The following is a 25481-nucleotide window of genomic DNA, read 5'->3' as shown; positions in this document are numbered from 1 at the left end:
AGGTGGCAAATACACCTGAGCAAAATTGAAAAATTGTGCAGCTGCCACTACAGTATCGGTCGTTTCCGACGCCCAGGAAACGAAAGGGGATTCGACGAACAATGCCATAGAATGCCTGGAGCAGAAATAGTCAAACACTTTCAAAATGCTTCTGATTGACCAAGCTTCTCCTGGTTGCTCTTCCGAACTTCCCTAGGAATCTTGCTCTCATAGTCGGCTGCTTCCATGAAACTCTCCAACGTGTCCTTGGTGGCATCGTCGCTGCACAAGACGAACGCTTCCGTCTCCACCGACCAGTTGAAAACGCTTTGGGACGACCGCAGATGAAGTGGACCACGCTAATACTCGCTACTTGCTCCACGTTGGTACACGGCAACCGCAGCTAAATAGATGCAGGGCCAGACGGGACAGGATCCAGCGATCGATGTTGCTCTCGGAGCCGCTCTGTAGAGTGACGATAGAAGTCTTTTATAAATTTTAAAATTGAACGTGACTCGTCGTACCGCTCCTCGTTGGTGAAGTACATCAACGCAAACTTAGTCGCATTCCTTAGTTTGTTGTAGAAGCCGCCATGGATGCACATAATTTCCAAGTTAATGTACCGTTCCGTCCTGCACTGCAGAATACCGTTTGGGAAGTATTGCTTCCGGTCGGTCTTGGCTTTCTCGATCTCTCACGGGTCCAGGTTGGAATTTACTGAATAGCTGCAGGTGCACGTCCTTCAGCGAGATACCGGCAATCACATCGATCGGATCGGATACATACCTAGCGTTTTATACATCTTGCGTTCGTGTCCATTCATCTCGCAACAGTTCCGTGTTCGGGATTGTCCAATTCCGATGTTTTTTTTATTTGTGGGTTATGCAAGCAAATCAAAACACTTTCGGGACTGCCGGCACACTTGAGGCACACCGAGAAAAAAAGTTGGCGCAAAATAAGTGTGCAGAGTGACCACCCCTTGGATAATTTATTCTCAAACCAAACCCATTTTTTTGATTATGTCTTCTTCGGTAATTTCAGCATGCTAGAGGCAATGCACTTTTTGTCTTCAAATCGGCAATTTTTTTTCGATTCTCGGTCCACTCCAGGAGATCTTTTGGGTTGTAAATTTTCCTGACTGCGCTGGACATAAAGTATCTTTGTGCCTACCACACATTATACAAAGTAATGCATTCGTTGGCAAAGAAAGCTCTCAATTAATAACTGTGGAAGTGCATCTAGAAAACTAAGTTGAGATCCGGAAAAACGCTTGCTACAGAAGCGTAAAAAGAAGAAGAAGACGTCACCGTAGTGTAAAAATACATTTCAATTTACGTACTTCCGGATCGCTTTAACTACGGTTCGGAAGCAACTAACAGGGGAGGAAGTAGACTGTTGATCAAACACCCACAACCCACAACCAACACTGCAGTAGCTTCTGCAGGCGAAAAGTTTGTTCCGTTTGTGTTTTTTTTTCTTTTTCCTGTAAGCATCATTAGTCGTTTACCCGGTTTGTTGACTTGGCAACCCCACCGGCAGTGCGGTGCAAATTACTGTACCTAATTCTATTAACTAGATACTTTTACTCTTCCTTAGATGGAAATTCTCTCAAATCAGCACTGCGACCCAACTTCGAGCACAAATACGAGTTTATTTCGCACGGAGGAAATCAGCGCCGTTCAAACACCACCAGCAAACCATCCTTGGCTTCGGTCAGGAAGGTTTTCCTATTGAACTGCCACGGTTTGTGATTGGGTGCGACGCGAACCCGGAAGTTTTGCACCAACTTCAGAAGAGCTACTTTTATCTGGACCTGGGCGAACCTCATACCCAGGCACATTCGAGGACCTTCACCGAAGGGATAGTACACTGGTAGGGTTCGTTCGGCTTTCTTTTCCGGGCTGAAACGTTCCGGTCGGAACTTTTTCGGTTCCGGGTAGTATTTGGGGTCCCTGAAGAAACGAAGAATTTTAAGGTGCTTCGAGAACGATTCATAGCACACAGCTTAACTTACATGTGAATGGCTAGCAGGGGCAGCAAAATGGTGGTTCCCTCCGGGATCAGCGTTCCGACTTCTTTGCCATCGACTAGATGCTTGAGCATGTAAGTTTTGGTGCAGAGTTTCTGCATCGCGGCAAGCGGTGGGGTCATCCGAAGACTCTCCTGTAGAACCCAGTCCAGGTAGTCGAGCCTCTGGACCAAGTCGTAGGTGATGGTGTTTTCGTTTTCACTAAGGGTGCTCTGGATTTCCTGGAAAAGTTTGTCCTGAACGTCCGGATTTTCCGCCAACTGGAGTGAAAAGTGGTTGTGTTAATCGATTGCGTGTTGGATAAGTGATGGAATAAAAACTTACGTGAAGAAGTGCAAACGACATGGCCGTACTCGACGTTTCGAATCCCTCCGAGAAGAATGCGAGAGCGTGACCGGCGATCATCTCCTCTGTCAGTTCTGTTGTAGAATGAAGAAGTTATGAGGTTGATCAGAATCATGTGAGAGTCGGCAGAAACAATATATATGCGATGCCAATTTTCAATTGCCAATTACTGTCCAACGGAAGCTCAATTATACAATTGCAAATAATTATAATTTTTCTTCTGGGACGATCCATAAAATTCCTTCGGGCAGCTTTGTAAACGTATCACTAAAACGATGATATGCTCCTTTACTGCTTAACCACTCACATTAACTGTCCTGCCTGAGGTTTTGTTTTGTAAGAGGAGCGATGTGCATGTATCTAGAATAAACATCCAAAAATAGCTATCATAAGAATCATCTTCTGGAAGTTTCATGTTAGCTTCTTTTGGAATCTTCTTGCCAGTCCACTCCGGTCACCGTTTGTAATGGTTTGCTGTTGTGTAAGGGGCTCGATGCCCTAGTGGCCACCGTTTTTGCATACTGAGCAGAAGATCACGGGGTTTTATCTCAGGCCTCTTTACACTACTGAATTGATTGGTTCGCTACATTCGTAGATCATAAATAGTATTTGTGTGAATTTCGAAAATACAACAACATATCAAAAACATGATCGGATCACTTATCAAGATGAATTGAAGCCTGATTCAACGAATCATACCTACTAACAAAATCTCCCCTCCTGTGACCTTCGTGAGGTCGCAGAGGTAAACATGGTTCGCAAAACAACAAAGCTTACTTTAATATTCCTCTCCTTCTCCCACCTGATTGCAAGGACGTGACCACTGAAACTTAGACAATGAGAATGAGCGGTAACTCCTAGCCCCATTTAGTTGATTCAATAAGCAATTTCACTGATTCTGATCAATCACGGAGTAGTATCCATTGGTATCTACAGTCAGTCTTAGCTAAACTGCGGTTCCTACACAATCCTGGAGGGACTCTTGTCCCATTAGCACTCCCAATAGCAACGCCCACGTCACATTCTATTAGCTAGTCAGTGAAGACACGACATTTGAAGAAATCAAACCTTGGAAGAAGTATGTTTTGCCTCCAAAATTCCCCCTAGCTGATCTTAAACTCTATGATTTATGCTCGCATTACCTGTTTTGCTCTTCAGCAAGGATTGCAGTTGATCATCTCGTTCCACCTTATTAGACCGTCTTTCTTCCAGCAATTTCGCAACCATCTTGCGTATCCAGACGTCGACTTCCTTCGGTAAGAACCTACAATTTCAGAAAAAAAAAACAAATTGAACCATTTCGCCCATTTACCTCATCGCAATCCAATACTCACGGCACCGGAATCACCTTGGTCACGGCCGGTACAAATATCGTCAACATGAACTTAATCGAAGCCAGGAACGTTGGCTGGAAAATCTTCTTGCCCATCACCCGCCACTCGCTGTTGGGATTCTCGAAACAATCCGCATCCAAGCTGAACGCACAGCCCGCGACATTCTGCGTTGTATATGCAGCCGATATCTGCGAACCAAATTGCGTCCAAAATGAAAACAAAGCATCGAAATTCAATCACGTCATTTACTGATAAAGAAGTGCGGCTTTTGTTATCTCCGTCCGTTCGATAACAGTCATGTAATCGTTGAACCTACCGTTTTGGCTTCCAGCTCACGACCACACTGACCACCGACAAAGTCAACAAATGTACTGCTAACTTGATCCATGATCGGAAACAGTTGCTTCATCTTGCTCCCGGTGAAAATTGGAGTCAACAGCTGCCGGGCCTTCTTCCAGCGTTCCCCGTCGACCATGAAGGGATTGTGAGCCAGCAGAGGGTCGACTTTCTCGTCAAATGCAAAGTCATTCGCTGAAAAGCACGCCTGATCCTTGACCAGGACGTTTTTGATCATTTCCGGATCCCGAATCATCACCGATGGTTTGAATATCTTGAAGTACCCAACGAAGGGTGCGTTGGAGAATTTGCTGTTCGAAAACGATGGCTTAGTCCGGGTCAACTAGAATCTTTTTAACTGAACTTACTTGTACCACTCATCGCACACTTCGCCGATGTGTTGCGTCATGAAGATGTTGGAGGCGATGTTTCCGAAGATGAGCGACGGCTTTGGTCCGGGGACATTTTCCCGCTGCCAGTGCTTGAAATGATACTTGATCAGTTCACGCACCGCCAACCCAGCCCCAAGGACGAGGAAGAAGGCCAACGGGTTGGTGTAGAGCAGCCCGATGAGGAAGGTTATCGTGAGAATCATTTTAACTCGGTAGTCACTCGCCACTGCTGTGCGCTGCGTGATTCAAGACGGACTGATATGGGAAACAAGCTAAAATTGACTGTGGACTGATTTTGCATTTTGGGGGATATGATAAGAAGCATTGAGGTTTCCTTTAATATCATTTAATCTATCTATCTATCTATATATATAAAAATGAATTTCTGTCTGTCTGTCTGTCTGACCCTTATAGACTCGGAAACTACTGAACCGATTGGCGTGAACATTTTTGTACAGGGGTTTTTGGGGCCGTGGAAGGTTCTTATGATGATTCGAGACCCCTCCTCCTTCTGTAAGGGGGGGGGGGGCTCCCATACAAATGAAACAGAAATTTCTGCATAACTCGAGAACTAATCAAGCAAATGGAACCAAATTAGGCATGTGGGGGCGAGTGTGGGGGTATAAGGAGATAATCATAGGGGGTAGCCCCTTAGATAATAGGGGGGGGGGCTACGTACAGTCAGGAATCCTTATTGCCGGGGTAACGGGGGCGTGAATAAGGAACCGCGAATAAGGATACCCACAGCTTATGGGATTTTCACTAATGGGGGCTGTAGTGGATTATCTCATTTGTTTCAATACATAAAGCTATACTGTCTTCGACAAAGTTGCTGTACTGGGTTAGACCAACAAGCCTGTGCCATTGGATTCAGGTTAAATTGGGAACTACGCCGCTAGAGGCGCTTCACTTTTATGTTACTTATGACGGGTGCTATAATATATGGATCATATTTCCAACATAGAATATTTCGTGATCCTGACCATATAGAAAGTTACTGTCTTGAGCAAAGTTGTTCAGGTGACCAAGTCCTTTCGAATGGTGGCTATATTAGTACAGAACTCTCTCACTACGCAGTGCTAGTGTGCATGTGCAATTCCTATATAAACTGTATCTCGAGAGCCTGGCCATATAGAAAGTTGCTGTTTTCAGCAAAGTTGTGCAGGTGATCAAGTCCTTTCGGATGGTGGCCATATTAGTTCAGAACTCTCTCACTACGCAGCGCTAGTGTGCATGTGCAATTCTTATATAAACTGTATCTCGAGAGCCTGACCATATAGAAATTTGCTGTTTTCAGCAAAGTTGTGCAGGTGAGCAAGTTCTTTCGGATGGTGTTCATATTAGTTCAGAACACGCTCACTACGCGGCGCTAGTGTGCAAGTAAATTTCCTGTATAAGCTGTATCTCGAGAACCTGGCCATATAGAAGGTTACTGTCTTGAGAAAAGTTGTTCAGGTCACTAAGTCCTTTCGGATGATGCTCATATTATTTCAGAACCCTCACACTACGTGGCGCTAGTGTGCACATGAACGGTTGCGGTTCAAGAAAAACTGTCAAATACCCTACAATATGGGTATTTCCGGATAGGGAACGACGTGTAGAGGCCGGAAATCGATGTCAGACGTCATTTTGGAATCCAAGATGGTTGCCATCAGTTCAAGAAAAACTGTCAAATACCCTACAACATGGGTATTTTCGGATAGGAGATGACATGTAGAGACCGGAAATCGATGTCAGATGCCATTTTGTAATCCAAGATGGCGGCCATCGGGTCAAGAAGAACTGTCAAATACTCTACAATATGAGTATTTCCGGAAAGGAAACGACGTGTAAAGCCCGAAAATCGATGCCAGATGTCATTTTCAAATTCAAGATGACGGCCATTGGTTCAAGAAAAACTGTCAAATACCCTACAATATGGGTATTTCCGGACGTGTAGAGGCCGGAAACCGATACCAGACGCCATTTTAAAAACCAAGATGGCGGCCATCAGTTTTATGAAGAACTGTCAAATATCCTACAATGTGGGAATTTCCGAAAAGGGACGACGTGTAAAGGTCAGATATACATTCCAGACGCTATTTTGGAATCCAATATGGCGGCAACATGTTTTCCATAAATAAGGCTTACCAAGCATATTGCGTATAATTTATTGTGTATAGCGTATCATTGAGCAAGATCGCAACATAACGTGGAAAATTCCGTAAAACAATAAAATGCTTTGATTTGTTTTGGTTTTTTTATCGTAAGCTACAGATTTATTCCACATTTTATTTTCTCTTTCGATAACAAAGAACCAACCAGTGCTGTCATGTTTTATGCATTCTACTCACTCTCGTTCTTCCACATGGGTCTCGACTTCCCTTAGCAAATCGTGCATTTTTGCACTCCGTTCAACATTGCAATGTGCAGAAACTTACGACCTCGGATAGTTGATTTGGTTTTAACTTGATTTCTGCCGCACCAGGTGGTGGATGAAAATATAAACCATATTCACTGTAGAGGGGTCCAGGAATAAATCTGTAGTTTACGACAGAAAAAAACAAAACAATTAAAAGCGTTTTATTGTTTTGAGGAATTTTCCACGTTATGTTGCGATCTTGCTCAGTGATACGCTATACACAATAAATTATACGCAATATTCTTGGTAAGCCTTATATACGGAAAACATGTTTTTTTAACTAGTTCGTTTATTTGGAAGGCTCAATCACGTTAGCTTTACGGAGCCGATAGTTCATTGTTCTTTGTTTGTAACAACATTCACTTAATTCTATGGCTAGTAGGAGTTGGGCCGAATACTCGCGGCTTACTCGAGGTAAGAGAGGTACATTGTCGAAGGATAGGATCAGGGGAGGAGCTTGGGGGCAAGGTTTCGTTGTCTCATCAGAGCGTTGTCACCAGTATGAACGGTAGTGCGGTTCTAGTTTCGTCTGGAGTTAGATCGGCTATAGTGACCATGGAAAACATGTTGCCGCCATATTGGATTCCAAAATAGCGTCTGGAATCTATATCTGGCCTCTACACGTCGTTTCGTTTCCGGAAATACTCATATTGTAGAGTATTTGACAGTTTTTCTTGACCCGATGGCCACCATCTTGGATCCCAAAATGTCGTCTGGCATCTATTTCCGGCCTCTACACGTCGTCTCCTTCCAAAAATATCCATATTGTAGGGTATTTGACAGTTTTTCTTGAACCGATGGCCGCCATCTTGGATTCCAAAATGGCATCTGACATCGATTTCCGGCCTCTACACGTCATCCCTTTTCCGGTTCCTGTTCTCACATTGCACAGCAACATCTTATATGGACAAGTTTTGGAGTCATAACATATTAAGGAAGTTCATGTGCACACTAGCGCCACGTAGTGTGAGGGTTCTGAAATAATATGAGCATCATCCGAAAGGACTTAGTGACCTGAACAACTTTTCTCAAGACAGTAACCTTCTATATGCCCAGGTTCTCGAGATACAGCTTATACAGGAAATTTACTTGCACACTAGCGCCGCGTAGTGAGCGTGTTCTGAACTAATATGAACACCATCCGAAAGAACTTGCTCACCTGCACAACTTTGCTGAAAACAGCAAATTTCTATATGGTTAGGCTCTCGAGATACAGTTTATATAAGAATTGCAGAACGTGATATGGCGAACAAAGTAGTGTTTTTGTTGAGTTGTGCTGTGGAAATAAATACATAATTTCGTGTGAAATAGTGCCGTGTGCCGCGAAAGGATCATCCCAACGCGTGCCCGTTGTGTTGTTTTTAACAGGATAAGTAGAGAACGGTTGCCTAGCAACTCGTTTTGGATTTAATTTTGATTTTCCCCCCAGCGCGCTATTGATTTTGTATAGTGAGCTGCGGCGGTAAAATTTTATTTTGTGTTCTCTTCCCCTGTATATGTCTACTGCTAACAGTGTGCGCGTTTAATTTGGCGTGGTAATATGGATGTGTGTAATGTCTGCAAGGAGTCTATTACTATTAGTGGGCTCCCAGTCACATGTGTAGGTCCGTGCAATGGAATGTTCCACTTCAATTGTGCGGCACTCACTAAGACTGCGGCGCGCCTAATAGCAGATAATGCAAATGTTGTTTTCAAATGTGGTAACTGTCTATCAGGTCAGTGTTGTGGCGAGCAGAATGATCTGATCTCGCGCGTCAATAGGATAGAAGAAGAGATGAAGAAAGTTTTTCAACTCTCGGACTCTATCACTGGCATACGAGATCACATTGCTGCTCAGATAGACATCGCGGTTAAAAGCGGGATGGCAGATATAAGCCGAAATGTAAATGGTTTTGAAAATTTAATTTGTGAGAAATTGGATAATATGAAAAGTTCATTTTTTAAAATTGATGCGGAAAACAAATTAGCGGTAATGAATGATCAGTGCAGTGTATCTAGGACAATTCAGTCGGAATCGGACCAAAATACCAGACGCAAAAAACGTAAATTAGTAATCAGTAATAGTGATAATGATGATGTTTTTCAAGAAAATGCGAGTTTTGCGGATGTTGTAAAAAGAGACAGTCGTGCTAGTAAAAGTAAACATGTTAGTAACAGTAACAGTAAAAATAACAGTAACAGTAACAAACAAGATAATCGTAAGACTCGTCCGGTCATTGTGATTAAACCGAAAGAGTCCAAACAAGCTTGCGAAGACACTCGTAAGTTTTTGAAAACTCAGTTGGATCCAAAAACACACAAAATCAGTAATTTTAGAAATGGTAAAGATGGCTCCATTATTGTTGAGTGTGCAACAGGAGCAAATGTAAGTGATGTCAAAAATGGTATTGAAAGCAATCTGGGTGAAAGCTATAGTGCTGTTGTTCCCACTTCGGTGCCGAGATTGAAAATAGTGGGCATGAGCGATCAGTATTCCTCCGATGTCTTCATTGACTATTTAAAAAGTCAGAATGAAGACATCGCTATAAATGATGTAAAAGTAGTTAATATGTTTGAAAATCCACGCTTCACGTACAACAAGTTCAGTGTTGTGATTGAAGTCGATTTCGATACGTATAAATGTTTGTTATGCGCGAAAAAAGTAAATGTAGGGTTTGATCGGTGCTCTATAGTTCCCGCGATTAATGTATTGAGGTGTTTCAAATGTGGAGAATTTGGGCACAAGAGCATGGATTGCAAAAATTGTGAGAGATGCTCTAGGTGCAGCCAACAACACAAAACATCGGAGTGTACGTCAACTGTATTGAAATGTGTTAATTGTTTGAAAATGAATAAAGAACGTAAAATGAACTTGGACGTCAACCATGCCGCATTTAGTCCTGAATGTTTGCTCTATAAAAGACTTTTTGAACAGAAGAAAAGCAGCTTGCGTTTCAATAAATAGCAGCCAAGTTCCAGGAATGTGAATCAATTTGATTTTTTATATTTGAACATTGCGGGGTTGTCAACAAACTACGTAGCATTACGTCAGATTGTTGAGGAAAAACGTCCTCTTTTAGTTTTATTATCTGAAACTCATATTGTAGAAACTGAAGCTTTTGATCAGTATAGTATTCCGGGATATATTGTTGCTGCTTGTTTATCACATTCTAGACACACTGGCGGTGTTGCTATTTATGTCAAAGAATCAATTCAATTCGACCTTCGAATCAACGAAGTTATCGATGGTAACTGGTTCTTGGGCATTACAGTTGTGCGTGGCATGAAGATGGGTAATTATGGTGTTTTGTATCATTCTCCCAGTTCTAGTGACCAGCGTTTTGTTGATGTTTTAGAGAACTGGCTAGAGACATTCCTTGATTCAAGTAAATTAAATATATTAGCTGGTGATTTTAATATTAATTGGCGTGACAACCATAATTCGAATCATTTGAAGCGTTTAGCTGATTTTTTCAATTTAAAACAAACGGTAGATGAGTATACGCGTATTTCCAGGCACAGTAGAACTTTAATTGACCACGTTTATTCCAATTTTGATTCCATTTGTTCAGTTCCGGATGCTGATTTGAAAATAACCGATCATGAGACCTTAGTGATTAATGTATTAGATAATATCAATAATAACGATGACTTAGTCAAATTGAAGTGCTGGAGGAAATATTCGAAACAGGCTGTTTCAAATCTTGTTGAGAGAAGCGTGGATTTTCCATTCGCGGCCGGTAATTTAGATGAATCTGCAGCTGTTCTAACTAACACTTTGAAAACGTGTACCAATCAATTAGTTGAGCAAAAGTTTGTTTCTTTGAAAAACTCGAACAGCTGGTACAATTTGGAACTTTTGCGTCTTAAACGTAAGAGGGACAAATGGTACAAAAAGTTTTGCAGATCAAATAATGATAATCATTGGAATAGGTACACAATCGCGCGTAATAAATATTCACAATCGATAAAACAAACTCGTTGTGAATATGTCCAGAGGAAGATTGATCAGCATCAAAACAACAGCAAAGAGTTATGGAAAATTTTGAAATCTTTATTAAAACCTAGTAATTGCAAACCGCGGTCCATTACTTTTAATGGCACATTAGAACAGTCAGAACCAGTAATTGCATCTATGTTTAATGATTATTTTGTCGAAAGTGTTTCATTGATTAATCAATCCATTGAATTGGTCGATGAACCTGACGAAATAAAACAGCCAGTTAATAGTAGTTGTAGATTTGAAGGTTTTCACCAAATTACTTTAGATGAACTTAGAGTTATTTGCTTTTCATTAGGAAAATCGGCTGGAGTAGATAATGTTAATTCTAGAGTTATTCAAGATTGCTTTCATGTCATTGGCCACATCTTGCTGGACCTTATTAATGAATCTTTGCAGACTGGACATGTGCCACAAATTTGGAAGGAATCCTTAGTGGTTCCTATTCAAAAAGTTGCTGGAACGATTAAAGCCGAAGAGTTTCGTCCCATCAACATGTTGCACACATTAGAGAAAATTTTAGAACTTGTTGTTAAAGGCCAGCTGTTGGAGTATTTGAATAGCAACTCTTTGTTGATACCAGAACAATCAGGATATCGGGAAGGTCATTCCTGTGAAACTGCGTTGAATTTGGTGTTAGCAAAGTGGAAAGACAACTTGGAGCGTAAAGATACGACTGTTGCTGTTTTTTTGGATCTGAAACGCGCTTTTGAAACAATTTCTAGGCCCTTACTGTTAAGTACAATCAAGCGCTTTGGAATTACGAGTACTGCTTATAAATGGTTTGAAAGCTATTTATCTGACAGAACTCAACGGACTGTTTTTAATGATTCTGTTTCCAGTCCCGTGGGGAATAACCTTGGAGTGCCCCAGGGAAGTGTATTAGGGCCTCTTTTATTTATTATGTATATTAATGATTTGCGACGCGTTTTACGATTTTGCGACATTAATCTTTTTGCAGATGATACTGTGTTATTCATTGCAGCTAAGGATTTAGAAGTTGCCGTCTCACATTTGAATGAAGATTTGCGTTCTCTAAGTAGATGGTTGAAGTGTAAGCAGTTGAAATTAAATACAAGTAAAACTAAATTCATGGTAATTTCACGGAACCGAGTAAATGATAATGTCTCCGTGGTAATTGATGATGAGGCTATTGATCGCGTTCGGGAGATTAAATATCTTGGCGTGATTATTGATGACAAACTTAAGTTCAACTCTCACATTGACAATGTCATCAAGAAAATTGCCAAGAAGTATGGAATTCTATGTCGACTGAAAAACGATTTAACTATTGCCAGTAAAATACAGCTATACAAATCAATCATCTCTCCTCATCTAGACTTTTGCCCATCCATTTTATTTCTAGCCAATGAAACACAAATATCGAGATTACAGCGTTTGCAGAATAAAATAATGCGTTTGATTTTGCGATGTAATAGATTCACTTCCTCAACTTTGATGCTGGACGCTTTAAAATGGCTGTCAGTGAAGCAAAGAATAGTTTATTTGACTATGGTGTTCATTTTTAAAGTAGTAAATGGTTTGCTGCCTCGATATTTGTGTGATCGAATTGAAAGAGGAAGTGATTTTCATAGATATAATACTAGAAACGCGGATGAAATAAGAACACCACATTTCTTGACTTGCGCTTCACAGAATTCATTGTATTTTAAAGGAGTAAATGTTTTCAATTCGATGCCTAGACATATTAAACGTGCAACAACATTAGCAGAATTCAAGAGACATTGTATTTCACACGTTAAAACTGTCTTTTGAACAGTTATCCAGTGATTTTTATTTTTTTTTTTATGAATGGACGAAGTATGTATCTTGACGAAGTTATTTATAACGGATTATTTTGTATGGATAGCTGTCATAACGACTTTTTAATAATTATTGTAGCACTGCAAAAACTATTTTGTTCGCCACGATGGTGATGATGGATTTTTTTTTTTTATATTTGAATTAAAGTAGTAGTTAAAAAAAAAAAAGTAGTAGTCTACAAAGGTTTGAGCCTCGCGCGCGTATTACGGATATAGAGGACTGAATTTAACATTTGATAAAAAAAAAATGCAACTTTGAAGCTTATTTGGAAGATACTTTGAGTTAGTATTAAGTTTTCTGGCTGAATGTCGGGGGTTCGTGAGCATTCCTGACATTGCTGAAAATTATAATAGCATCATTGCGGGGTTGCTAGTGTATAGGATGCTTTGTTGATTGTTCATTAACTCTTGATTGCTTGTAATACTTATGAATATTCTAGGTGGACAAAAAGGCGAACTAAGAGGTGGACGCCTAAGCTTTTTCACATTTATGTATATTGCTGTGAAGCAACTGTAAAGTCTAGAGGGAATTTATATCTGTAACTGTAACCAGCTCGTTTTTGTTTGCTAACCTGGTTAAAATGTTTATATTTAATTATCTTAAAGATAAATCGTCCAGCTCAAACCTTTGTAGGGGTAAGAGGTGGGACCATCATCATCATCATCAACATGCACACTAGCGCTGCGTAGTGAGAGAGTTCTGAACTAATATGGCCACCATCCGAAAGGACTTGATCACCTGCACAACTTTGCTGAAAACAGCAACTTTCTATATGGCCAGGCTCTCGAGATACAGTTTATATAGGAATTGCACATGCACACTAGCACTGCGTAGTGAGAGAGTTCTGTACTAATATAGCCACCATTCGAAAGGACTTGGTCACCTGAACAACTTTGCTCAAGACAGTAACTTTCTATATGGTCAGGATCACGAAATATTCTATGTTGGAAATATGATCCATATATTATAGCACCCGTCATAAGTAACATAAAAGTGAAGCGCCTCTAGCGGCGTAGTTCCCAATTTAACCTGAATCCAATGGCACAGGCTTGTTGGTCTAACCCAGTACAGCAACTTTGTCGAAGACAGTATAGCTTTATGTATTGAAACAAATGAGATAATCCACTACAGCCCCCATTAGTGAAAATCCAATAAGCTGTGGGTATCCTTATTCGCGGATAGCCCGGCAATAAGGATCCGGCAATTAGAGATACCGGCAATAAGGAATCCGGCAATAAGGAATCCGGCAATAAGGATTCCTGACTGTACAATATAGCATGCTTTTTTTTTTAAATCGGCGCATAAACTCAAGCTAATATTGAATCCCGAGCAAGACCGGGCACACTCAGCTAGTTAATAATAAAAAAAAATCGTTATTTTCACTTTTTTTTTTGATTTCATGATTTGCAGTTACCAATCGCTGATAAACATGCACGACAAAATAAACAGCTGGTTATGCAATCTGTTCCAAAATCTTCTCCTTCGATACCCAACGATACCCCTTCCGGAAACCATCTGCCGGCTTACGGTAAATCTTACTTAAATACAAACCACCGATTACAACGATTGAAACCGAACCATCCTCCCTCAACAATTCGATCATAAACTCCCGATAACGAGCGTTCGACTGTTCTGGTTCTGTCCCTCTCTATGCAATATAACGTATATAGTTATACAGGAAGGCCAACCGGAGCACGACAACAACTGCCGTTAATGCGGGTTCTACGTTCGGATTCTGCCTGAAGCCCCATCCCCGCTCCCCATTCAAATGAACCGCTCGGCCGTGAATAGGAAATAATTGTAATATGAACCATATCTGCACGCCGAAATCGATAAGAGACCCCGAACCAACCACAGTCAGCCCATAGCGCACAGTCAAGGGCTGCTGGCCGCGAATGAATTATGGAACACGATCGTCCAATGTCGTTGTCGTCGCTGAATGCAGGAAAGGTATGTGGCTGCATTTGCATTTCAACCTCTGTGTATGAGCAGCCGCCGCGGTAGTATGTGGATCTGAAGATTCCTCCCTCTTCGAGTGTGCTCTCGTCTTCGATGAAAGGACGCAGCAGAGGTTTTCTCCAGGAGGTAGATTGTGGATCTGCGATAGCAGATGGAGCCAAAAAAAAATAAAATAATAATAGAGAAATAAATATCTATAAAGAGGCTTGGGTTTTGTGACGCTGAGGCGGGTACTGGATACCGGAACCGAATCCGTTGAATTGTAAAGGGGAGTTTTGAGCATAGCAGAGATGGCCCGTAGCGGAATTGTGTTCTCCGGCAGATCGATATCACGGAGAGTGAAACTCTTCAAAACGGGGGTTCTATGGGACAGAGAATCCCGCATAAATAATGCATGCTTGGAGGAAAGTTGGCCCTTGCTTGAATGGTTCCACGGTGAAGCGATTCGATTGCCATCGCGGAATGAAGACAGAAACTCGTAGAAAGTATCGAGATAACAATTAATTACATTTGCATAGTTATTGGATAAATCTCAACACATTCGAGTCCCGGTGAACCATTGCATTGTGGAATGAAGATGATATTTCAAATGTGGATCTGGAGGCTGCGGGAGGGTGGCGCCAGGTGACAGACTGCATTCGCGACCGTTTGGGCGGACTTTTTTGCTGTGCTTGCCCGGTTGGAGAGCATCGCATCGTTTCGCTGCGGGACAGCGGCTCTGATGATATTTGAGAAATTTTACGATAACTTTGCAGCATCGGTCACAGTCCAATGTGTAAGGGATCGGATATAGGCCGTGGGTCATCTGCAGCGAAATCAAAACATTCACTTTCGGTTGCAGGGTTATAATTCATAGGATAACTATGGGATTTAAGCTGAACATCTACACGGGACGATCATAACTCATTGAAAACTTATTGTGCCCATATTTTCTTCGAGATGTTCAGCAAATGTGAGTTTGCATTTCTGCTCTGCTGTTCCATCTTAGTACCTAAATAGCGGTATTGTACTACTGTATTCTATATTTATTTTATTTATTTTTTTTTAAATTTTACACATCCATTTTGTTCTGTTTTGACTGTACTCAAAAAAAGTGAGATACATTGATTAGTTTGTTACTTTTAGGCGTGTAAAAATGGATGAAAATTTGACTGAAACTAGTTAAGAGTGTAATATTTACGCTGGAAGAATAACATCACAATCTGTCAAGTGGTTATCGATACGGCTTCGGAGCAAGAGCAGATCCGCCAAAAAATCGTGTGCGCCGTCGTGAAAAATCCCGACAATAGAAAAATACTAGGCTTTTATGGAGGAGCACCTTCTAAAACGACCCAAAGTGGTAATATCAATTTGAAAAATTCCTCTTCAATCCTTCAGATTCTTAATAATAATCTGCTTGGAAGTCGATTTGGATAAAAAAAAAATTACTGCCGCCAGTTTAATGTAACCGATACTGGCACGCTTGAAGTCACGCTTCGTGTCAGCTGTTCTGTGATGACGTAGTTTTCTCTGCACTGCGTTACGCTCACGCTTCAGCACTCTAAGCTGAAAAGTACTCCAAGCTGGGGAAATAGGTCGTCTTTTGAGAGGAACATTTGATTCCAACCAATGTTGAATAATGCTACAGAAACGTCATCAACATCAATGCTGTTAGCACAAAATAAGAAGTTGGTCACTAGACTGATGCAAAATTTGAAATTTTCGCTCCACAGTGCTCAAACGGTTCCATAATTGGGTCCTGCTTAGCCTCCCAAAATTTGAACTACTTTAGTAAGAAACTGACTTGGCACAAACCATTTCAAGTTTATATGGGAATTACTATTGGAAAACTTATGTTTTTGTGATATCTATACAACAATTCACCACAACAATATGCTTTTAAAAATGATAGTAGTGATTGTAGCAAATTTTCCCAGCTACAACTTTGTTGGAAACCACTTTTCAATCAAATGTAAGGAACAAAAGCTATTATTCATCTCACTGCGTCCTAGCAAGAAGTACGGTCGACTTGTTTCGCGCTCCGTTGTTTTGGAAGTTTTCTCGGTATTCGCTTGATATAAATTATCAGTTTTTTTCTCACTAAGTGACTCCTGGCATAGTTCCCGGTAAATTGACCACTTTGTCAAGCAGTTTAGGCGTGACTTTCTACCAGCGATTTCACAAAACTGCACCAACTAATTTCTATTTTTTTATGAAACGCACAAATGTTGACTACTTTTCTCGTGATTCTAGAAGAAAAAATCTCAAAATAATGTTTTATTTCAAAGTTTGAGTGGTAGTAAACGTGATTTTAACTGCTCGAATGAAGTGGTTAATTGATCGAAAAGTGAGTTTTTTTTAGTAGAAAGTGTCATTTTCGGAAAGAGTAATCCGTGCTATTGGAAATTCGCGAACCAATTTGGGCATCATCGTTGCGTGGTCACGCATACGCGCTCACGCATACTCGCTTACGTATCATCATCATCGAGTGTGAGCACCCGTTTCTACATCTACATCGTTCATCAATCATCGTGCGCCTGTGTGCGCTGAGTACCGAGCCTCGATCAAGTGCACCACAACGAAGGTCATCCACGCAGCGCGTCTCTTCCAGCCATCTGTGTAAACGCCTACACATATAACACTCGGTGGTAGTAGTATAGAATTATCAGATAAGTTTTTGTTTTTTTTTTGTTTCTTTTCCTCCTCCATTAGTTAAATTTTCATTTTGTATTTCTGTGTTTGTAGTGTTTTCTGTGTATTGTGTCTGTGCGTTCAGTGGGAGAGCGTTTTGCGCTCCCACTAGTTGAACAAAATGGATGTTTTGTCAGAAGACGACATGGATGACCATTCATCTCAGAAAAAATGATGATGTCATCCATGGTTCGTCGTCTCAGTCTGTCGATGGGCAGGCTGAGAAAAGCTCCAGATTGCGGGCCTACCCGAATGAGTCGACTGGCCCATGGGTTGTCTATTTTCAGCCCAAAAACAAACCCTTGAATGTTGTTCAGATATCTGATGATCTGACAAAGCGATTCTCTGCCGTGACCGAAATAACGAAGGTTAGGCACAACAAACTTCGTGTGACCGTCGCTAACCTGAAACAGGCCAATGAAATTGCTGTTTCCCAATTTTTCACACTGGAATATAGGGTGTACATTCCATCCTCTGATGTGGAGATCGAAGGCGTGGTCACTGAGGCGAGCCTGAACCCCGAGATACTGGAGAAGCAAGCGGTTGGCCGATTCAAGAACCCCTTGCTTCCTCCGGTAAAGATACTGGCCGTTCATAGAATGAAGTCAGTATCGCTCAGCGAGGGTAAAAAGAGTTTTACCCCCACAGACTCGTTTCGGGTGACCTTTTCTGGATCTGCCCTTCCTCAATACATCGAGCTGGGAAAACTTCGTCTTCCTGTGCGGTTGTTTGTACCTCGGGTCATGAACTGCCAGAATTGTAAGCGGTTGGGACATACGGCCTCCCACTGCGGCAACAAGGCACGCTGCTCCACATGCGGGGAGAAGCATGAGGATGGCGCCTGCGCAGCTACTGCACCAAAATGCGTGTACTGCAACGGAACTCCTCCTCATGCTCTCTCGTCGTGCCCGGCGTACAAACAGCTCGGGGACAAAATGAAACGCTCCCTTAAGGAACGTTCCAGGCGGTCTTTTGCAGAAATGCTTAAGACAGCCACGCCATCGACCAATGACGAAAATCCCTTTTCTCTTTTGTCAGATGACGAGACTGACTCTGACTTTGCTGAGGAGGGAACATCTTTCAGTTTTCCGGAAGGTTCTGCACGGAAACGAATGCGCATCCGTTCGCGGATTGTTGCAAATAAAGAACCCCAAATCAGCTTGTCCAAATCAAGGAGTGGTGGAAAAAAGGAGACTTCTACTCCTCCTGGATTCCACAGAACTGACTATACCCAGGATTTTCCACCTCTTCCGGGGACATCCAAAACCCCTGATGCCCCAATTTTAAGAAAAGAACCCCCTTTTTCATCTGGGTTGTTCTCATTTGATGACATTGTGGACGGTATTCTCAAATACCTCAACATTTCTGATCCTCTGAAAAGCATTGTCCTCACATTACTTCCCACTGTGAAATCCTTCTTGAAGCAATTGACTTCAAAATGGCCCCTTCTTGCAGCTATCATCTCCTTCGATGGATAATTTTCCAAACGAGGTCGGGGATTTGATCACTGTTCTACAGTGGAATTGTCGAAGTCTTATTCCGAAATTAGATTCGTTCAAGTATTTAGTCCATAACAATAATTGCGATGCATTTGCCCTCTGTGAAACATGGCTTTCTTCAGAAATTGATCTCCCTTTTTATGATTTTAACATTATTCGATTGGATCGTGAGGATTCACGTGGAGGAGGGGTACTTTTGGGGATCAAAAAGTGCCATTCCTTCTATAGAGTGAATCTTCCCGAATTCCCCGGTATTGAAGTTGTCGCATGTCAGGCTACCTAAGGGTAAGAGCCTTTGTATTGCTTCTGTATATATTGCTCCTAGAGTCTCTGTTAATCGCAAACAACTTTTCGACATATGTGCGGTACTTCCCGCTCCATGGTTGATCATGGGAGATTTTAACTCCCACGGTACAGGCTGGGGGGAGCTGTACGATGATAACCGTTCCGCTATGATTTATGATCTCTGCGACAACTTCAACATGACAATACTTAACAATGGAGAAGTAACACGTTTGGCTGGTCCATCCTCGAATGGTAGCAGATTGGATCTCACATTTTGCTCCAATTCACTATCGTTGGATTGCACTTGGCATGTAATCCAGGATCCGCACGGTAGTGATCATCTGCCGATCAAAATTTCGATTGCCAGTGGGTTCAACTCGTCAGAATCCATTAACGTCGCGTATGATCTAACCCGTAACATCGATTGGACTAAGTTCCAATCCGCGATAGGCGATACAGTATCGTCAGTGGAAGAGCTTCCGCCGTTGGAGGAATATAATTTCCTCTCTAATCTCATCGTCGACAGCGCACTTCAAGCTCAAACACGACCGGTGCCGCGATCGTCTATTCGTAAGAAAACACCATCGCTCTGGTGGGATCAACAATGCACGGAGGTTTACCGTAAAAAGTCCGACGCGTTTAAACTTTTTCGGAAACGCGGAACACGCGAGCATTTCGACGCATACACATCTCTTGAACGCGAACTCAAGAGCCTCATCAAGGCCAAAAAACGGGGTTACTGGCGGCAGTTTGTAGACGGATTGTCGCGCGAAACGTCTATGAATACGCTTTGGAGTACGGCGCGAAGAATGCGTAACCGGTCTACTAACAACGAAAGCGAGGAACGCTCGGATCAATGGATTCTTAAATTCGCGCGAAAAGTGTGTCCGGATTCCGTGCCGTCGCAGTTGATTCCTCGCGAAACCGCGAATTCGGTAGATGAAATCAGTCAGCCTTTTTCAATGGTCGAACTTTCACTCGCTCTCCTTTCGTGTGGCAATTCTGCCCCGGGATCTGATAGAATCAAGTTCAACTTGCTGAAAAACCTCCCAGACGTCGCTAAGAGGCGCATGTTGAACTTGTACAATCAGTTCTTGGAGCTCAATATTGTTCCCGACGATTGGAGACGAGTAAGGGTGATAGCCATTAAAAAACCTGATAAACCCGCGTCGGATCACAATTCGTATCGGCCCATCGCGATGCTGTCGTGTATTCGGAAATTGATGGAGAAAATGATCCTTTTTCGCCTCGACAAATGGGTTGAGACGAACCACCTTCTTTCAGATACTCAATTTGGTTTCCGTAGGGGTAAGGGAACGAACGACTGTCTCGCGTTGGTTTCCTCGGAAATTCAGTTGGCTTTTGCTAAGAAAGAGCAAATGGCTTCTGTGTTCTTGGATATCAAGGGGGCTTTTGATTCAGTATCCGTTGAAGTTCTTTCAGAGAAACTCCACGCTTGTGGATTGTCTCCATTAATGAATAATTTTTTGTACATTTTGCTGTCAGAAAAACATATGAGCTTTTCTCATGGAAACTCTACAGCTTTTCGATTTAGCTACATGGGTCTCCCCCAAGGCTCATGTTTAAGCCCCCTGTTGTACAATTTCTACGTTAGAGAAATTGACAATTGTCTTAGTGACAATTGCACGTTGAGACAACTTGCAGATGACGGCGTAGTGTCTATCACAGGGCCAAAAGAGGTTGACCTGCAAGGACCCTTACAGGATACCTTGGACAATTTGTCTACTTGGGCTATTCAGCTAGGTATCGAATTCTCCACGGAGAAAACTGAGTTGGTCGTTTTTTCTAGGAAGCATAGCCCAGCACAACCGAAGCTTCAACTTTTGGGTAAACCGATCACTCATTCCATGTCTTTTAAATATCTCGGGGTCTGGTTCGATTCCAAATGCACCTGGAGATCCCACATTGAGTATCTGAGACGAAAATGCCAACTAAGGATCAATTTCCTTCGATCAATTACCGGAACGTGGTGGGGAGCCCATCCACAGGATCTTCTGACGTTGTACCGGACAACGATTTTATCGGTTTTAGAGTACGGTAGTTTTTGCTTCCAGTCGGCGGCTAAAACGCACATCATCAAGCTGGAACGGATCCAGTATCGTTGTCTTCGTATCGCGTTAGGATGCATGCACTCGACTCATACTATGAGTCTCGAAGTGCTGGCGGGCATGTTGCCACTATCCGTCCGTTTTTCAGAGTTATCTCTGAGGCTCCTCACCCGTTGCGAAGTAATGAACCCACTGGTGATTGCAAATTTTGAGAAGCTTCTGGAGCTAAATCCTCAAACATGTTTTATGACTTTGTACTACCTATATTTAACACAGGATGTCAGCCCTTCAAGAAATATTCCCAATCGTGTAGTCTTCTCCGATTTCGGCAATTCAGTGAATTTTGAATTATCTATGACGCAGGAAATCCGCGGAATTCCAGAGCATCATCGTCCTATGATTGCTCCGTCATTATACGCTGCAAAGTTTGGCCATGTTGATTCTGCAAGAACGTTTTTCACAGATGGATCTCTAATAGAGGAGTCCGCTGGTTTTGGTATATTTAATGAATTTCATAGCGCCTCTCGAAAACTTGAAGCTCCTTGTTCTGTGTATGTGGCTAAACTGGCAGCAATTCACTACACTTTGGAAACTATTGCTTCACTTCTTCCACACCACTACTTTATTTTTACGGATAGTCTCAGTTCTGTCGAGGCTATCCGTTCCATTAGGCCGGTAAAGCACTTCTCGTATTTTCTCTTGAAAATACGAGAACTGCTTAGTACTTTATCCGTGCGCTCTTTCATCATCACCTTCGCGTGGGTCCCTTCGCATTGCTCAATTTTGGGCAATGAGAAGGCAATCTGCTTGCGAAGGTGGGCGCTATGGAAGGCGACATTTATGATCGACAAATCGCCTATAGTGAATTTTTCTCTATTTATCGTCAGCAGTCGCTCGTTAGCTGGCAACATCAATGGAGTGAAGGGAGCTTGGGACGATGGCTACATTCAATTATCCCTAAGGTGTCGAAGTTTGCATGGTTCAAAGGGTTGGACTTGAGTCGAGACTTCATACGCGTGATGTCTCGTCTCATGTCCAACCACTATTGTCTAAACGCTCACTTGTTCCGTGTGGGGTTGGGAGACAGCAATCTCTGTGAATGTGGACAAGGTTACCAGGACGCTGATCACATCCTTTGGTCTTGTGTGGAGTATCGTGGAGTCAGATCACATTTTTATGATTCCCTTCGGGCTCGAGGTAGACAACCTAATGTTCCAGTTCGGGATATTTTGGCTAGACGCGATCTGGAGTTTATGAAACTCATATATGTTTACTTTAAGGATATTAACCTTAGATTGTAAGTTTGATTAACCTTGTGTTTAGTTTGTATTTTGTACGTGTGGGTTTTTTTTTCAATGTTTGTTTTCAAGATGAATAGAAATAATTTCATGCTTTAGGATTAATTAAATAGTTGTATCGTAAACCACATTTCAAACCTCCTTCTTCCCTTTTCCCATCCAAAAAATTGTAAATCTCCACTAACCTCGAGACAACCGCGAGTACTCGGTCCAGTTCCTTTAACTTTAAATTTAAGACAGTAATAATGTATAACGCAAAGAATAACTCGGCTCTGTAAAGTTTATTCGATTGAGCCTGTACAAATAAAGTAATTATAAAAAAAAAGAAGCTATTATTGATTCAAGTCACTGGCGTCTCTTTTTTTTTCCTCTTTATTTGTTCCAAATTCAAAATAAATTACATTTAGTTTTTAACCTAGGTGCTCCAGTTACTGCAGTAACTTACCAGCCTTAATTGTTATGATATATAGCTAAGTGTTTTTACATTGTTCCTGTCTTGGCAATTCAGTATTTTAAACAGGTTTTTTAAACCTGCATGTCAGTATAACAATTGATATCTTAAAACTAAAAACTAAAACTAAATCTTATCTAAGCATAAAGAGAATTAATCGTTACAATTGAGGATTGCAACGATTTTTGCCTGAAATTATTAATTATTTTGTTGGACATTTGTTCTAAAGTCTCAACATTCGAAATCCTATGTACTTCGGTAGTACTGTACCAAGGAGGCAACTTCAAAATCATCTTCAAAACTTTGTTCTGCACCCTTTGAAGTGCTTTTTTCCTGGTAGTGCAACAACAAGACCATATTGGCACAGCGTAAAGCATGGCCGGTCTAAAAACTTGTTTAAATATTAGAAGTTTATTCGTCAGGCAAAGTTTTGATTTCCTGTTTATAAGAGGATACAAACATTTTATATATTTGTTACATTTGGCTTGAATGCCCTCAATGTGATCTTTAAAAGTTAATTTATGGTCAAGTATTAATCCAAGATATTTCACTTGGGTTGACCAGGAAATTGGAACTCCGTTCATAGTGACTATGTGACTACTACTAGGATTCAAAAAGGAAGCTCTAGGCTTATGTGGAAATATTACAAGATGAGTTTTGGAAGCGTTGGGAGAAATCTTCCATTTTTGTAAATAAGCAGAGAAAATATCTAAACTTTTCTGCAGTCTGCTGCAAATAACACGAAGACTTCTTCCTTTAGCGGAAATGCCTGTGTCATCAGCGAACAAAGATTTTTGGCAACCCTAAGGAAATCAGGGAGGTCCGAAGTGAAAATGTTATACAATATTGGCCCAAGAATGCTACCCTGAGGAACTCCTGCACTAACAGGTAGTCGATTGGATTTGGAATTTTGATAATTTACCTGCAGAGTTCTGTCAGTTAAATAATTCTGAACTAATTTCATAATATAGAGTGGAAAATTAAACTTTTTCAATTAAGCAATCAAACCTTCATGACAGACACTGTCAAATGCTTTTTCTATGTCTAGAAGAGCAACTCCAGTTGAGTGGCCTTCAGATTTGTTTGAACGAATTAAATTGTTAACTCTTAAGAGTTGATGAGTAGTTGAATGCCCATGGCGAAATCCAAACTGCTCATCTGCAAAAATTGAGTTCGTATTCAAAATTACCTTTTCAAAAAGTTTACTTATTGAAGAAAGCAAACTTATTGGGCGGTAGCTAGAAGCTTCAGCTGGATTTTTATCCGGCTTCAAAATTGGAACAACTTTTGCATTTTTCCATTTATCAGGAAAGTATGCCAAATGGAAACATCTGTTAAATAATTTTACCAAAAAAGACAAGGAACTCTCTGGGAGTTTTTTTATGAGGATATAGAAAATTCCATCATCACCTGGAGCTTTCATATTTTGAAACTTTTTAGTTATAGACCTTACTTCGTCCAAATCAGTCCCCCAGGAATCATCAAAAATATTTTCCCGAGAGAAAATATTCAGAAAATCCCGAGCAACCTGATTCTCAATAGGACTAGTAAGACCCAAACTGAAATTATGGGAACTCTCGAATTGCTTAGCAAGTTTCTGAGCTTTTTCCAAATTTGTGATTAAAATTTTACCACCTTTTTTAAGCGCTGGAATAGGCTTTTGAGGCTTTCAAATTTTTTGTGAGTTTCCAAAAGGGTTTGGAACTCGGGTCTAATTTAGAAATATTATTTTCAAAAGTTTTGTTACTCAGGGCAGAGAATCGCTTTTTAATTTGTTTTTGTAAATCCCGCCAGATAACTTTCATGGCAGGATCGCGTGTTCTTTGATATTGTCTCCTACGGACATTTTTAAGACGGATCAAGAGCAGAAGATCGTCATAATAGAGTAATTGAATCGAATTTAACCTCGCATTTTGGTTCTGAGGCAGCTCTTGCTTCAACTATAGAAGTAGTCAGAGATTCAAGAGCATAATTAATTTCATCTTTGGTTTGCAAAGGAATGTTTGGATCGAAGTTATATTCCGTAAATGTTCGATATTGCTCCCAATCAGCTCTATGGTAATTGAAAGTAGAGCTGTTGGGATTAGAAATTATTTCTTGGGATAAGTCAAAAGTAACTGGAAGGTGATCAGAACCGAAGTCAGCATGGGTAACCAATTGGCTACAAAGTTGACATGAATCAGTTAAGACCAAATCAATAGTTGAGGGATTTCTTGCAGAAGAAAAGCATGTTGGACTGTTTGGATATTGAATAGTGTAATAACCTGCAGAACAATCATCAAACAGAATATTACCATTGAAATTGCTTTGAGCATTATTCCATGAGCGGTGCTTTGCATTAAAATCGCCAATAATGAAGAAATTAGACCTATGACGGGTAAGTTTCTGGAGGTCACCCTTGAGAAAATTCTTTTGCTGGCCTACGCATTGGAATGGCAAATAGGCAGCTATAAACGTAAGTTGTCCAAATTTTGTTTCAACAGAAACTCCCAAAGTTTCAAAAACTTTGGTTTCAAATGAAGAAAGAATTTTATGTTTGATTCGTCTATGAACAATGATGGCAACGCCACCACAGGGTCCATCAAGAAGATCATTTCTATAAATCAAATAATTTGCGTCCTTCCTAACCTT

General features: G+C 41.2%; 1 protein-coding gene across 1 annotated transcript; it reads right to left on the bottom strand.

Annotated features, from left to right (window-relative positions):
- Positions 1-1597: 1597 nt before the first annotated feature.
- Positions 1598-4618, bottom strand: LOC135703530 (probable cytochrome P450 6g2). The gene is made up of 7 exons (XM_065224773.1): positions 4392-4618; positions 4004-4334; positions 3688-3875; positions 3496-3617; positions 2333-2427; positions 1994-2268; positions 1598-1931 (listed from the first exon to the last, which is right to left on the bottom strand). The coding sequence occupies exons 1-7, from the start codon at positions 4616-4618 to the stop codon at positions 1649-1651; spliced, it is 1521 nt and encodes a 506-aa protein (XP_065080845.1). The 3' UTR covers positions 1598-1648.
- Between the last annotated feature and the right edge of the window lie 20863 nt (positions 4619-25481).

Source organism: Ochlerotatus camptorhynchus, unplaced genomic scaffold (genome assembly GCF_037179485.1).
Source record: "Ochlerotatus camptorhynchus isolate MF236.1 unplaced genomic scaffold, CSIRO-AGI_Acam_v1.1 ptg000021l, whole genome shotgun sequence".
In the NCBI taxonomy this organism is placed as follows: Eukaryota; Metazoa; Arthropoda; class Insecta; order Diptera; family Culicidae; genus Ochlerotatus; species Ochlerotatus camptorhynchus.
This window is presented reverse-complemented; position numbering and strand designations above follow the sequence as displayed.